Source organism: Akebia trifoliata, chromosome 12 (assembly GCF_017979445.1).
Source record: "Akebia trifoliata isolate Shusen 1 chromosome 12, ASM1797944v1, whole genome shotgun sequence".
Taxonomy (NCBI): Eukaryota; Viridiplantae; Streptophyta; class Magnoliopsida; order Ranunculales; family Lardizabalaceae; genus Akebia; species Akebia trifoliata.
Window position 1 is genome coordinate 1,036,552 of NC_141386.1, and position 15,881 is coordinate 1,052,432.

At 35.7% G+C, this 15,881-nt stretch overlaps 1 protein-coding gene across 1 annotated transcript; it reads right to left on the reverse strand.

The window, feature by feature from the left end:
* Nucleotides 1-10,122: 10,122 nt before the first annotated feature.
* On the reverse strand, nt 10,123-14,586 carry LOC147388479 (putative disease resistance protein At4g27220). Its single transcript, XM_086419626.1, has 4 exons — nt 11,265-14,586; nt 11,009-11,144; nt 10,692-10,912; nt 10,123-10,455 (listed from the first exon to the last, which is right to left on the reverse strand). Exons 1-2 carry the CDS (start codon nt 14,478-14,480, stop codon nt 11,142-11,144), a joined length of 3,219 nt encoding a protein of 1,072 aa, XP_086275752.1. The 5' UTR covers nt 14,481-14,586; the 3' UTR covers nt 10,123-10,455; nt 10,692-10,912; nt 11,009-11,141.
* Nucleotides 14,587-15,881: the final 1,295 nt, after the last annotated feature.

Genomic DNA, 15,881 nt, shown 5'->3' on the forward strand with positions numbered 1-15,881 from the left:
CGATACTATTTTTGTTTCTCGCGTCATTGATCAGCTGGCTGCCAGGTTTTCTATCAAAGACTTGGGATCGTTATCTTACTTTCGCGGTATCGAAGTTCTCTCGCACCAAAACTCATATTTCCTCTCTCAACGGAAATACATTGTGGAGTTACTTGCTTGACACAACATGCTCTTTTCTAAACCGGTTCAGACACCTCTTGCAGTTGGTACTATACTTTCACTTTATGATGGCTCTCCCCCCACGGATGCCACTTTGTATCGACAGGTTATTGGAAGTCTTTAGTACCTCCTTGTCACGCGCCTAGACATTGCCTTCGCAGTTAACAAGCTTTCACAATTTATGCATGCACCGTCTGAATGTCATTGGGGTGCTGCCAAGCGTCTGCTCCACTATCTAAACGGTACTCGTGATCTTGGACTTCGTCTTCGTGCAAGCTCTTCTTTGTCCCTTCACTGTTTCACTGATGCTGACTGGGCCGGAAACTCTGATGATCGCACATCTATAGGGGCCTATGTTCTTTTTCTTGGTCCTAATCCCATCTCCTGCTCGAAGAAGCAACGCTTTGTGGCCCGTTCATCTACTGAAGCTGAGTATAGAGCGATTGCTTCTGCTGCATCGAAACTTCAATGGGTTAGGTCTCTACTTGCTGAACTTGGGGTCTCACTTCCCTCACCACCAGTTATTTACAGTGATAACATCGGTGCAACGTATCTTTGTGCTAATCCTGTTTTTCACTCTTGCATGAAGCACATCTCCATTGATTATCATTTTGTCCGGGATCTTGTTCAACGCTCTATGCTTCTCGTGTCCCACGTTTCTTCCACTGATCAGCTTGCCAACGCTCTTACAAAGCCTCTTTCTCGGACTCGAGTGCGTGACTTAGTTTTCAAGATTGGTGTTTCCTCTGGATCACCATCTTGAGGGGGCCTAATAAGATATCTCCGGATTATTCTTGATTATTCTTGTAATATTCTAGATTATGATAGTTGAGACTTTCTAGATTACTCTTATAAACTTCTAGATTATGATAGTTAAGACTTTCTAGATTATTCTTACAATCTTCTAGAATAGGATAATTAAGACTTTTTAGATTATTCTTGTAATGCCTATAAATACCCTATTTGGGCATTTGTAATAACCATAAAAGAATTCTCAATCAAATAAGATTCTTACACCCTCAACGTGGTCTCTCCTTATAATTCTTTTGAGTACCCAAACTATCTTTCCCATCTTCTTCACATACTAATATTTTTCAATCACGATTGCAATCATTTCCAACATTTTTAATCGTGAATGATGAATGTAGATTGATATACTCCTAATTTTGAGCATTTGAATGTATTTTTATTTTTTTAATTTTTTGACAATTTATAATAGAAAAATGACAAATGAAGTTAGAATTCTAATTTTTTTGAAGATTTTATTGTAAGTTTTGGTTCGGGTCTCTGTTTTACAATTATAATATATGCAAGTTGAGTATTTCGAATAGATATATCTATCTAGTATCGAAGTTGATAAATAAAATAAAAATGAAAAAAATCTGAATCAAATTTAGTGTCAAGTTCACCACTTTTTATTGTCTAATTCAACTTTTTTTTAGTGTCTAGTTTAAATTTTCATTATCTACACTGAATAATTAATATTTATATACAACTTGGGATCATAACTCCAAGGCATATGAAAGAAAGTCTACATTTCTTACTTGGAAAGAAATCATTGATTGGTGATCGACAAGAGTTGATTGACCATCACGAATGTCGGAAAGAGGGTGAGGAGGAAGAAGAAGGGTTGAAATCGAAGGTATGTGTGAAATTGATTTTTGTATTTTGTAAAAGAAACATGCGTAAAATATACATTTTGGCTCTTACGATACATTTTATGGTTTCTCAGCTTCCCATGAGTTCATTTTTGATGCTTTGTAAAACCGGGTGACAAGGCCGGGTGTCAGGAATAATTCGACAAGAGAAAGTTTCTGAAAAAATTGGCAGAAGTCAATAACATTGGGAGTAAATAAAAAAAATAAAAAATATGTTTTCTATATTTTAAATGAGAAAAAAACACTTAAAAAGATGCCAAAAAAAATGTGATTTATTCAAAAAAATTGACAATTAAATCTGTGATTTTTTGAAAAATCAATAGCAAAGAAGAGATACATAGAGATAGCTGAGAAACAATAGGCTACCGTGTCCAATATCACAATTTTTTTGAAAGTTGAGACTTCTTGCCAATGTTGCCAAGCCCTCTAGACGACACTCAGTACATTAGAAAGCAACTCCTTGATCACCGCATCGTTGTTGCTGAGTGTCGCGAAGTTGATTAAGACACTTTTCCTTCCTAACCAACCCAATTCAACCAAGGTACTTCTCTAATCGAGTTGGCAGATCATAGTAAACCCCTGATAAATAAATAAATAAAATTTTGATTATTATATCCCAAATTATAATATTCCTAATAGGATTTATATTAGAAAATAATGAAAATAATCTTGTTAGAAGTATATTTTAATTGATCTGATCTAAGTCTAAGCCAAATCTAATCTTTAACCTAATTCTCATGAGAACGTGATTCAGGCTTATCATTGTGTTAGAGTTGTGCTGGAGTGACCTCAGCCGGAGCACTTTGACGTGGTGGCGCATATATGTCCATAGATGAGTTTTACTCGTATCTCAAAGAAAATCCATCCACGGGCATGCACATGCCACCACATTAAGGTGTCCCCACTGAGGTCACTCCTGCATTAATCTTTTAAATAATGACTAGGGATACTAATTGAGAACTCAAGAGAACTCAGACTTAACCACCATGGGGGTGGCTGAATGGTAGTAACTTGGGGCCAAGGAATCTGCTCTTTCTATGGTCTCAAGTTCAAATCCCACTACCCATAAAAAACCTTGGTGGCCATGCACCGCTCCACGTAGTGGGGTATAGCCTGAGTGCGGAGCGTAGGGACTAGTCTGGTGCGTGCAAACTGGCCCGGATACCCTTCGTTATCAAAAAAAAAAAAAAAAAAAAAAAAAAAGAAGAGAACTCAGACTTGAATTCGTGCATGATGACACTCAGACGTATTGAGTGTTTACAAAGATGACACTTCGTGTGAAAGCTAAGGTCTTGTAGAGATCGCGTAGGGTCTATAGCTTCCACTCTTCCTAACCCACATTGACATAGAAAAGCTTGATACCCTAGAGTAAGTGCTCCTCACGCTCCACAAGAATCATCACGAGCTTGTAATAGACTTGCTTGTGATCTCAAGAGCTCCTGGTGTAGAAAACACCAACTTGAACTTTCATGGGGAGAAGTTAGAAAATATCATAAATCTTGAATAGCGTTTTTGGGTCAAATGGGTGTAATGAGGACCTACCATTTCAGCGAGGAAGACTGCAATAGTAAATGCAAGGAGGGCAACTAAATTTAAAGGCCAAACACAAGGGTTAAGACATAAGAATTACCTGTTCGAAGAGGGGCTGTAGGCGTGCCTTAATACTTTGGTCTTCACAATCGAACCATTATCTCCTTCTATCTTTCTTAGTTTCGGCACACTCAAGGGGCCTAAAGGGAGCCTTCTCAAATTTGGACACTCCACTCACAATTCTTCCATGGAAGGCCAATACAAAGGTAAACCACTGTGGTGAACATTGAGGAGCTTTGGGAGATAGACGAGTTCTAGAGTCTTCAACTCGGGGAGTACCATCTTGTCCTCCTCATACTCTTCACCCTCCTCACCTACAATTATATCTCCTCCATCTCCTCGCAAAATTGTAGTTGTAACAAACCTCGAACTAGTTTTATTGGGAAGAGGTGCTTTAATGTGTGACAATTCGAGATTTCTAGCACTTACAGATTTTGGAAGATCGGAGTTGATGGAAAAGAATAAGACACAAAGTAAGATCTCGACTGCCTGTCTGGTGGATGAAGCAGTTGTAGTCTCGAGGACCCCCTCTACTATAATTTCATCGTCTTCTTCCTCTTCCTCTGACTGTATTATATTCCACATTCCCTTCCATATGGTTGTTAGTTAGGGTAGATTGCGCATATATAACTCTTTTAAATTGGGGATCAAAGCTACATTCCTCAAGATCCTCTAGGTCAAATACCTCTTTTAACTATCACATGTCTCTACCTCCAATTTTGCAAAATTCTGCATCCTTACGAATAACTCAGAAGGTAAAACAATGCATTACGTGAAAACTAGAAAATTCGGCAAAAAAAATTGACAGGCCGAGACTTAAGAATTTTAGAAAGTGAATATTGACGGTCTAGGACTGTCAAAATTCTTGATGTTTCCAGATTTGACGGCTTAGAGCTGTTGAATTTCTCCCATCCTTCATTAATTTGATAGTTTCGGCTCGTTGAAAAAAAAATTTGACAATGAAAAATTCGACGCCAATTCGACCTCTTGGTTTGTTGAATTTTATGAAATTTGATGGCCCAAGGCCGTCAAATTTTGACTTTTTTTCACATTGTGATGATTATTTTCGAGCACTCACGTAAAGATGATTGGTCTGAAGCAAAATTGTTGAGAAAACTCGTAAAATTCTCAAAATAAGGGATTAGTTGATTAAATTTGCAGACGACATATTAATAAAAAATATTAATTAATCATTGAATATGATATCATTTTCATCTTTTCTCTCAAAATTTTATTTTCCTCAACATTAAAATCTCAAGAATAATGGGGAGTTGAAGATGATGGATTTTGACAACAAACTCAAAAATATTATTTTTAAAATTTTCAACGTTTTTACAAGACTTGAGATTCAATAACACATGGTTATCTTTGAAATCAATCAAAAGGGGAGGGGGGATCGCTGAAGTTTTTATAAAAAAAAAATTGTTCAATGGCCCTACAAGGGAGGCATGTTGTCAATTCGAAAAACACAAGAATATCTCTTGTATTGATAAAGTTGGGGAGGAAGGGAGAGAGGGGGGGGGGGGTTATATTATTTTTTATTTTCAAAAGTTGAATAGAGGTTGAAGGTGAGGGCCCTTAAGATTTTGTCCGTTTGTAAAACACAGGGTTTGGAAGGCTATATCACGATTATTTATCTATAGTAGTTTTATTATAGGACTCCATTGGAGTTTTGACAACTCCAAGCGGACCTTACTTTAATGAGTTCATTAATCTACAAACCTTGGAGTGTGACGCATATCATTTTAAAAGATTGAATATTTGTAATGCATTCGGTTCTTTAAGTCAATACCCATTATATCTTCTCTTCTCTCCACATCGATTCTCTGTCACATAACCATCATTGGATCCACATGGCCACATTAGAAATGCAGCACCACAACCCTCTAGTTTTCATGGTAAAACTAAAATTCAAAAAAAAAAAAAAAAAACTTATTTTTTTTGGCTTCGTCCATTTTTTGGGAGAGAACAAATGTTATGAGGAGAGAATCTACACTATGTATTTATTATAAGAATTGGGGGTAATATATAGGTAATTCATCTTTTGAAATGATGGTGGAGATATGGAAAAACACTTTCTTAGTTTTTAAATTTTACTAAGCCAAATGCATCATTACATTGGCAATCCAACACCACAACACTCTAGATTTCATGGAAAAACTCGGATCCAAATTTTTTTTTTTTTCAAAACAATTGTTTTGGGTTTGATCCAAGCTTCTGAAAATGGACGGTTATCGGATGTTGACGAAACTCCCAAATCTAAAAAATATCTTTATTTATTTATTTATTTTTCTTTTCAAAGTTCAAATATAAGGGTGAATAATATGAAGCTTTTGTTTCAGACAGAGAGAGAGAGATGGTTAAGGAAAACTGTGAGAAAAAGCTGAGGCGTAGAGTTTGTTTTGGTCATAGGAATCTCCACACAACAAAATACTGTGTTAGGGTTACAAAAGAGAGGTGGAGTCCTCAAAGCATTGGATGACGGCAATTTTGTCCCCTTATATAGGTTTCGATTTTCACACCTTTAAATGATTGATTGTTTGCTCACAACCCAACAACTATTTGACATGTGGTGCTGATGACGTAAGTAATAAGAGAGAAATTTCTCTCTCCTGTCCGCAAACGGAAGTAGACCCTTTGTAGCACAGAGCTCTTGTAGCATGTCTTCAACGCCATTTAAAAAAAAAGTTAACATATCAACCTTGTGATCATGACTTAGATCTAATTTTTTTTTTTTTTAAATAGTAAAAAAATAAGTGTTTTGATGCAGATCAATATCTTTTAAAATGAACGGCCAATGAACTACTAAAGATTTTAAGTGTGAGATCTAATTTTTATCATTGATGTAGTGCTTTCTCAATCGTTAAAGTGTGGTACAAGAACCGTGTGCTATTGAGGATCCACTTCCCACATCCACTGCCTAGAAAGCTTAATTTTTAGATTTCAAATCTTAAAAAGAATTGTGGGATCCAAATGGATTATCATATTGGAAATCGAACACCACTACCTTCTAACTTTCATGGAAACACTCATGGTAAAAAAATGAAAAAAAAAGATTTTTTGAGCGTGATAATGGTGTTGAAAATGGATGGCCATCGAACACTCAAATTTAAAATTAAAATACAATGGTAAAAAATAATTAAAATTTTTTTGGGTTGAAATTCATAAAATTTAATCCTTTACAACAAAGTTATATTGGCTAATGTTTTTGAATGCCACAAAGTGATCTTATTAGGAAATTTCAATTTTTTTACTATGGACAACAGAGAAAAATTCTTCTATTATCGCTTCTGTCGTTAGTGCTACATGTCAAAACGGTGATGGATTGTGGGCGAACACTCTCTTTAAACGATTTTGGTATTAAAATAAAAATTGACTTGGATTTGGGACGGGGACTATTTTGATTTACCCATCCTGATTTATATGGGAATCGGATCGGAGGCCCTAAACTGTGTCAAGCTTTGCACCTAAATTATTGGAAGCAAGATTGAATGGCTCGGATTTAATAAACCAACTGGAAAGCATTTTTACGTTTAAAAATTGTGAAATAAAATTGATCCCTAGAAATTAAAACTAAGCCCCTCTACTTCAACTCTTTCTAGTCTCTTTATTCACGTAAAAATAGATTGTGTCTTCTCCATCTCACTTGAACCAATGAAACCATTTCTCACGTATCTCTCTCAATCTCTTGTCTTCCTCTCATCATATTCTTGATCTCCTTTTCTCTTGGAGAACCAAGATACCCTCTCATGCGAAGATTATGCTCAAGCTTAAACTCGACTGTTGATGCTCTCAGATGATTTGTTGATTGTTGCTTTCAGACGAAGGCTCTAGATATACTCTCTCTAAAGGTATCTCTTTCTCTCTCTGAACCTTAACCCTAACTCTAACTCTCACTCTCAATCAAAATTCTAACCACAACTCTCTCTCTCTCTCTCTCTCTTAGTTGAAACCCTAAACCCAACCCCTAACGCTTGATGCTTACATCTCAGAGCCATTGAAATATATTTTTTTTCAAGTTCTTTTACTCTACTTGTATCATGTTCATTGCCTGGAACTAGCTTACATATCAACTTTTTCTTGATGAAAAGGTAATGTAGACACCCCTTTTTGTTTGGATTGAGCTTGAGAATTCAAGAAATGTTACGGAAGAGAATTTGACCCGAAGATCTTACACAAAAGGGCTCAAAGGCTCTATCAAAATGAGACTTAAGGCCCACAAGCCTTTCTAATTGGGCTAAAAATACCATGTCTGTACCTCACATATAAAACATGCCAAAATTTGGCCTATCTATACCTCACTTACGTACACAAATTTTTTCCCTCTCTTAACCTCACCTACAAATACTACAGAACTATTGTGAGAATCATTTTACATTTCATCCCACTAACCCTTTTTTTTTTTTTTTTTTTTAATCTTTTGGGATCATAAGGCCTTTTACCACTTTAACCATACTTTACGTCATCGGACACTTTTTCTTTAATTTAAGGTAATTTTGACAAGACTCTCATTTTTGACTTTTCACCATTCTACCTCTCATCTCACTAACCCCTCTTGCTTTTGGGCCACAAATTTTTTTTACCTTAATGACCTTATTTTATCCCCACTCAACACTTTCTACCTTGGTCTTAAGGTACTTTTTCGTCGTGTAAGATATCTCTTAAAATGATAATAATAAAATATAAAATTAAAATTAACAACCTACCTTAGATTGAAAAGTAGGGTTGTTCTATTGTGGATTGGGGGACTAATATTTCAAATTTTAAAAAATTAAAGGAAAATGGTGTGATTTTGAAGAAAAACTAATTTTTTTTTTTAAAATAACTAAATTAACTAAAAAAACTTTGAATTAGAAAAAAATACAAGGAAAGTGAATCCACCAAGAATAATTAATTTAAATCATTTTTTTTTTTCAAATTTTTTTTGGATAACTCAAATCAAGAAATCGATAAAGATTTTTGATTTGAGAAGTTTAATAATAAAAATCCTTAGTTTTTTTTTTATAAATCTAAGAATTAGTTAAATTTCATTTCTTCAAAAGTTTTATCGCCCAATGATCCTTCATTACAATGAGCATTTGATATAATGGGTTCCCCCCAATAGTAATGGATCATACTCGAGAATGAGAGATAAGGAGAAATAAATAATCGAATTTAGAAACAAGGTTTGTTGAAGAGAAATCTATTAAGAACTTTAAAAAATATGCAAGAACTTTAAAAGTAAAAAAAAATTGAAATTAATTAAACGTCTTAGTTTCATCAATCTCCTTGGATTGAGAAGTTAGCTAAGATTTATTCTAAAAACTCAACAAATAAAAGATGAAAAATAACTTATCTTTTATTGATCTCTAAAATAAATCTTAAATAAATATTTGTCTTCCAATTTGTAAAAAATAATAACTAAAAGCTATAAAAAAGAGAAGAAGAAGAAATTAGGACAAGAGAGATAAATATATAAGAAAAAGTTAGGAGAGATCCCCAAAAACTTAGAGAGTTATTATCTTTTTTATAGAAAAAAAATTAGGGTTATCTTGGCAAAACACGTTTTCGCCCTTTTTTGTTTGAATTAGATCTTCCACGTGAAATAGAATTATCTTCCCTTTTCAATTAGAGTTCTAACCCCTACTGACCTTGTCCTATTTTGATAACCACGCCAAAAGTTATTTTCAAAATAGTGAAACGTGACAAATTTGAAGTCTTGGAATTGTTACATGTTTTTAACAAATTCAAAGTCCAAATTAATTTTTCTTTGTAATATACAAATTTGTTCTCTTCAGAATTAATTTTCTAATTCTTTGATCTCGCCTTATTTCGATAAGTGAGTTAAAAGTTATGGGCAAAATTGTATGACATGATAGATTCATAATTTGATTCTGTCAAATTCAAAACCATCAAATCTCTTGGATTGTGCTCTGACTTTGACTTTTGACTTTGATAATTTTACCACTATTTAATTATGCAATTTTCATCTATTTTGAAATCATAGATATCCCTCTATCTTTCAAATTTATGATAATAGATTCTGAGAAAATAACCTAAATACCCTCACCTTCATTTTCAAGATTTTTTATAGAATAATGTTGAAGTGACCTCAAGCTAGAACCTCATACAACACCTCATGATGTGAAAGTGGATAGGAATCATAGATGCTTTTTCACTTGTATCTCAATGAAAAGAATCTATGATTCCTACCCACTTTCACGTCATGAAGTGCGATATGAAGTTCCAACTTGAGGTCACTCCAGCACAGCTCTTTTTTATATTCTTCAAATATGAGATCCCAAGATAAAGATAATATTTTCGAGTGATTGAAGAGGAATTTTGATAGAAAAATCAAGATTTTGTATATAATATAAATTAAGTATTTTGAATATCAACAGTTTAGGAAGAAGAATCAATTGGTTTTTGGTTTGAGCACATCATTTTGTTTTATTTTAAGGTTACGGCCCAAAGATCAAGATTGGATTTTGGTTTTATTTTGAGGTCTTCGGAGGGCATATATTATATTTTAAACTCCTTTTTGCATCCCCATCAATAAAAGGATACTAAAAAAATATTTTAATAGATATGATCACAAATCATGATCATTGATAAAAAATATCTATCGCTAATGACAAGTTTAAATCAAGATTAACCATAGATCATACACAATCACAAATCATGAAAGTAGGAGTGCCGCCATCAAGAAATGAATCACAGATCACACATAATTTATGGATTTTAAAAATAGAGATCAATTAATCTATGAAGGTAGGAATGCTGCCATCAAGCGACAGTGACCGAGGATGCCTTTTAAACCGATCAAATCAAATCTATAAAAGAGAATTTTAGTAACAGATAAAATTTATAGATCGTGCTGACGTGACTCAATTGACCCAAAGCTCTCCAATACAAGAGAAGATCTGCTACATTAGATGGCAACTAACTCATCGATCCCCACATTATAAAACCTTTGGATGTCATAAACGCCTTCATGTGTCACAAAGTTGATTACAACACCCTTCCTCCAAGCCAACTTACTGCGTCCAATTCGGTGGAATGTAGTTATCTGGTTGAGTTTATGGATCAAAGTTAATGATTGATGAAAACATAATTTTTGATTACTAAAAGGCAAATTACAAGAATTATTGCAACAGATTTTAGTGGTGGATAAAAAAATCTGCCACTGTTGCCCCCACAATTTTTTTTTCCACTCTTAGTTGCCCTTACAACGGTTTTTTTTTGACTCTTGATTGCCCCCACATGAACGAAGAATACTTGTAAAGCATTTGAGAGGACCCAGACCTGATCAATTCGTGTATAATGAGTATTTATGTCGACTTTGCGTAAGATGATGCTCTTGAGTGATGGCCAAAGGCCCATCGAGATCACATATATAGTGTCGACAGCTTCCACTCTTCCTTATTGACATTGACATAGAAAATCTTGATACCCTCTAGAGTGAGCTCCCCATGCTTGATAAGAATCGTCATGGTCTTGTTCATGGACTTCCTTGCAATCTCAACCTGATTTTTGCGGTGAGGCATGGAAAGTATGATGGATAAAAAACAAAAAACCTACAAATCTCCACCAAATTTAAAAACAAAAAGATGAACTCAAACCTGAATAGCATTTTTGGTCAAATGGGTGTAAGAAGGATCTCTCATTTCTGTGAGGATGCTGGCGATAGTGAGTGCAAAGAAAGTGTGACGGCGATGGCAACCGCGAGGATAGAGGGAACAACTATGGAAAATGTCACTGTTAACAGGCAATCGGAACGGGAAAAGATATTAATTTCAGATTTATATTAGAAAAAGATGTAAATCTAGTTTTATGAAATTTAAAGGCAAAACAGAAGGGTTAAGCCAAAAGAATTACCTGGTTGAAGAGGGGTCGAAGGCGTTCCCTGACCCTTGGGTCTTCCCAATCAAATGATTCAACATTAACTCCTTCAATCTTTCTTAGTCTGGGTGCACTCCAGTAGCCTAAAGGGAGCCTGCTCAAATTTGGACACTCCTCCACGCATAGTTCTTCCAAGGAACGCCAATCAAAAAGTAAACCTCTTTGGTGCACATTGGAGAGCTTTGGTAGATAGACTAGTTCCAGGCTCTTCAATTGAGGGAGTACCCTCTTGTCCTCTTCATATTCTTCACCGCCTAAAATTATCTCCTCCATCTCCTCGCAATTTTTAATTTTAAGTACTTGTAGCTGGAACAAGTCTCGAACTAGTTCTATTGGGAAGAGGTGCTTTAGGGTATGACAACTTGAGATTTCCAGCACTTTTAGATTTGGGAAGATTGGAGATGATGGAAAATTGCTAGAGACATAGTAATATTTAATCTCCCTTAATCTGATTGATGAAGTAGCTGTTGTCTCAAGGACCTCCTCTTCGGTAATTTCACCCTCTTCTTCATTTTCCTCTGATTGTATTATTTTCCACATTCCCTTCCATATGGTTGTCAGTTTCGGTAGATCACGTAAATATAGCTCTTTTAAGTTGGGGATTGTAGCATGACCTTCCTCAAGCTCCTCTGAGTCAAATACCTCTTTCATCTCATCACACATCTTTACCTCCAATTTTTCCAAATTTTGCATCCTTGCCAACAAATCGGAAGATAAAACATTGGTGATTTTGTTACAATCACACAAAGATAACAGTTTTAGCTTCTCAAGGAATCCATTTGGGAGTGGTCCAAAATGAATTGCCTCTAAATTATTCATGCTCTGAATGTCTAATACCTCCAAGTTACTAAAAGCAGCTTCCGAAGGCTCCTCAACCACACTCATAAGATATCTTGTTCCAATACATTGTCTTATGCGAAGAAACTTCAAGATGTTAAATCTTCCTCTATCAAGTTGGACAATATTCTGGAGACGCGGGCAATCGTAAAGATCAAGCTCTTCTGTTTGATTCAATAACAGTTTAACCCAATTTGAAAGTGGAGCTGATGTGATATTTAGTCTCATTGCCCTCGGGAATTTAGGCTTCCATTCGCTTCCTCTCCCACTCCCGCATATACGAAACTTTGTCAAGTTTCCCAAATTTATGGAGATATCTTTGGACAAACATCTGACATCACTTATGTCTATGTCTAGAATAGTCAAGTATTTTAAGGATGCCAACTCGGTTAAGCTAGCTTTGCATCCATCTCCTATTCCGTCAATCTCCCACGCATCAAAACTTCCCATCATATATAATTCTTCTAAGCAAGAGAAGCTCGAAAACACTTTTAGTGGGATAGTTTTAAGAAGGCGGTTTTTTGACAAATCTAACAACTTTAGATTGGTCAACTTCCCCATTTCTGTCGGCAATCTTTCTATCTTATTGTCGCTTAGAGAGAGTATTTCGAGTTCCTTCAGTTCTGTAACTAGAGATATATCACTTAGTGAAGTATGATCTAGAAGAAGTGTTCGAAGGTTCACAAGGCACGAGAGTGATGGTGGTAGTGATGAAATATCTGTCCTTTTTAGATCTAGAGTGACAAGGGATGTCATCCTTTCAAAGAACCCATCAGGCAGTCTCTCAAAAGAAAAACTCCGTGACAATGACAAGGTCAAGAGTCGTGGATATTCAGGTTGATTAGGGAACTTACTGATTTTGTTTTTGATAAGAGACATGTGCATGAATCTCCTTAAATTTTCTGCATCTGGCCAGCGTCTCAAACCCACGTCGGCTTTTACAATAAATCCGTTGATTTCTTCTTGTGCAATTGATATCGCTGCACTCCGAACAACTTCGTGCATCATTACTTTTCCATCCTCCTCTTCCTTTAATAACAAGCATGAAGATACAAGGATGTCCAGCATCCCATGCAATCTATTCCTTGCTTCCTCTAAGGTGGCTTCATCTCGAAGCAGTTCATCTCCCATCACATACAACAATAATTCATCCTCGGTAAATTTGAAGTCTCTAGGGAAAAGACAACAAAACAAGAAGCATCTTTTGGTTTCTTCCCTTACCAAGTAATCGTAGCTCAACCTGATTTTGGAGTTGGCATTTTTCATATCATGGAACGTGGATTGTCTCAGTTGTCGAGCTGCATCCACCCACACAATTTGGTCCTTATTTCGCAACGCCCTTCCAACTGTCACAATTGCTAAGGGCAAACCTCCACATTGCTTAACAACCTCAGTAGCGAATTTGAGCAAGGCAGGAGACTCCACGGTATCACCCACAACTTGTCGAAACAGATTCCATGAATCTTTTTTCGATAGTACATTAATTTCAATTGTTGCATTTGCATCCATGTGACTACATAGATTTAGGTTTCTCGTGGTGATCACAACTTTGCAACCCTTGTGGTAATCTCCGTAAGGAATTCCCACATCAGCTAAATCCAGGCTCTCCCATAGATCATCCAAGATTATAAGGACCCGATTCTCCTGCTTCAATCTCATCCATAGCTTTCGTGCTCTCATCCGTTCGCTCTCCTCTTCAAATCTCATCCCGAGTCTTTCAGCGATTTTGTCTTGAATGTTTTTCAATACTGGATTGTGGGATACGGTCACCATCAAAACCTCATCAAAAAGATGTTCTCGCCGCACTAGTGTTTCTACTTGTTTCATCAAGGTGGTCTTGCCTACTCCTGCCATCCCATATACCCCGATTATGTTGATCTTCTCATCCTTCAATGCCTCGCTGATTTGATTCCAAACATGTTTACCGGATTCAAACTCCTGGAAATATCTAGTGCTGGACATAAAGGATTGAATGTTGTTGGTAGGAAGTGCAGGATACGATATAGAACTGAAGGATCGCCGTTCATCTAGGAACTCATGGACGATGGCAATCAACTTCTTTGCTTCTCTACGCAGAGTTCGGGATGAGTTCCATCGTTTGAACCAGCCATTGATCATTTTGGATCTCTCAATCAATACTAAGACCTCATATCGAAATTCGTAGACCTTTCTTACCCACGCTTCAACTACTGGATTGATAGTATCTCCTTTCCTCCGAGCTATTTGGACCAATTGTTCTACTTCATCTCTACTCCTTTCCAAATCTTCCGCTTTCTTCATAAGGTATTGAAAACGTCTTTTTTCAGGGATAAGATAACCGGCGAGAGGAACAATTTTACTAATCAAGATCTCCATTGTTGATCTTCCTCTCTTCTCAGAGAGAGAGAGAGAGAGAGAGAGAGAGGGAGTTAGTAAGGAAAAATACTGTGAGAAAGGGTGAGGCGTAGGGTTTGTTTCAGCAAAAAAATCTCCGAATAACAAAGCTAGATGAAGCGCATGTGAATGTGATCTGCTTGGGTTACAACTTACAGAGTGATTGCTAGCTCACAACGCTGCCAGCAAATTTACCGTTTTGACTGTGCCGTGATATAAGCAATGATAGAATAATTTTTCTCTACCCTGAACATAGTAAAAAAAAAATGAAATTTCCTGATAAAATCATTTTGTGGCATTCAAAAACATGATCCAATACATCTACAATTATGAAATTCTATGAATTTCAGAAAACAAAAAAGTTATTTTTCACCATTGTATTTTAAGTTTAAATTTGACTGCTTGATAGCCGTCCATAGCAAAAGCTCGAAAAACTTTGTTTATTGTTTTTTCTATTTTTTTACCATGAGTTTTTTTTTATTAAATCTAGATGGTTGTGGTGTTCGATTGCCAATATGATAATCCATGTGGTTCTTACAATTCTTTTTAAGATTTGAAATCTAAAAATTAAGATTTCTAGGTAGTGAGTGTGCACTTAGGAGAGAGAAATTTCGAGTGTATCATCAACGCCACATGTCAAATAGGTGTTGGGCTGTGAGCAAGCAATCTCTCGGCTGAAAGACTTGGACATAAACTTTGGTTAAGAAACTTACGATTTAGAGACTGCCCGTCTTGATTTTATAAAAAACTAATGATTTTTTTAACTCAACTTGAAAGCTGGACTCAAAACTCATCGACGTGTCATGCACAAAAGACCGTAGATTCTTTTGCTCGGGATACATAACTGCAGATGTCAAGTCGGTCAGGTTAGTTGTGTATCTCAAAGGACATAATCTATGATTATTTGCCCATGCCAGGTCAGTGAGTTTTTGAAGTTGAGTTAAAAAATCAACGCTTTTTTTTGAAATATTAGATATACCCGTCTATTTCCAAATTTAGTGAGTTGTTATTGCCAAACCATTCTTACTAACGCCACATCAACTATGTGCAATTTTTTGGGTGATTCATAGAGGAATTGGTGTGGCAATAGCAGTTCTCCAAATTTATGAATGTACACCTACCTCTTATAAGATAAATTAATAAAAATAACCTAAATACCCTCATCTCCATTTCCAAAATCAAGATAAGAATTTTGGGGACATGAAAGAAGAAGATTTTTTATTAGAAAAATTAAGGATTTGAAGATGTTAGATTAATTAGTTTAAGTATCACAAAAATGAAAATTAAGGGGGTGCTTTGTGAATAAGAAACAAGGATTTTCTTTAAAGATGGAGGCAAGGAGATATGTTAATTTGTTTGAAAATACAGGGATGTATCTAAAAT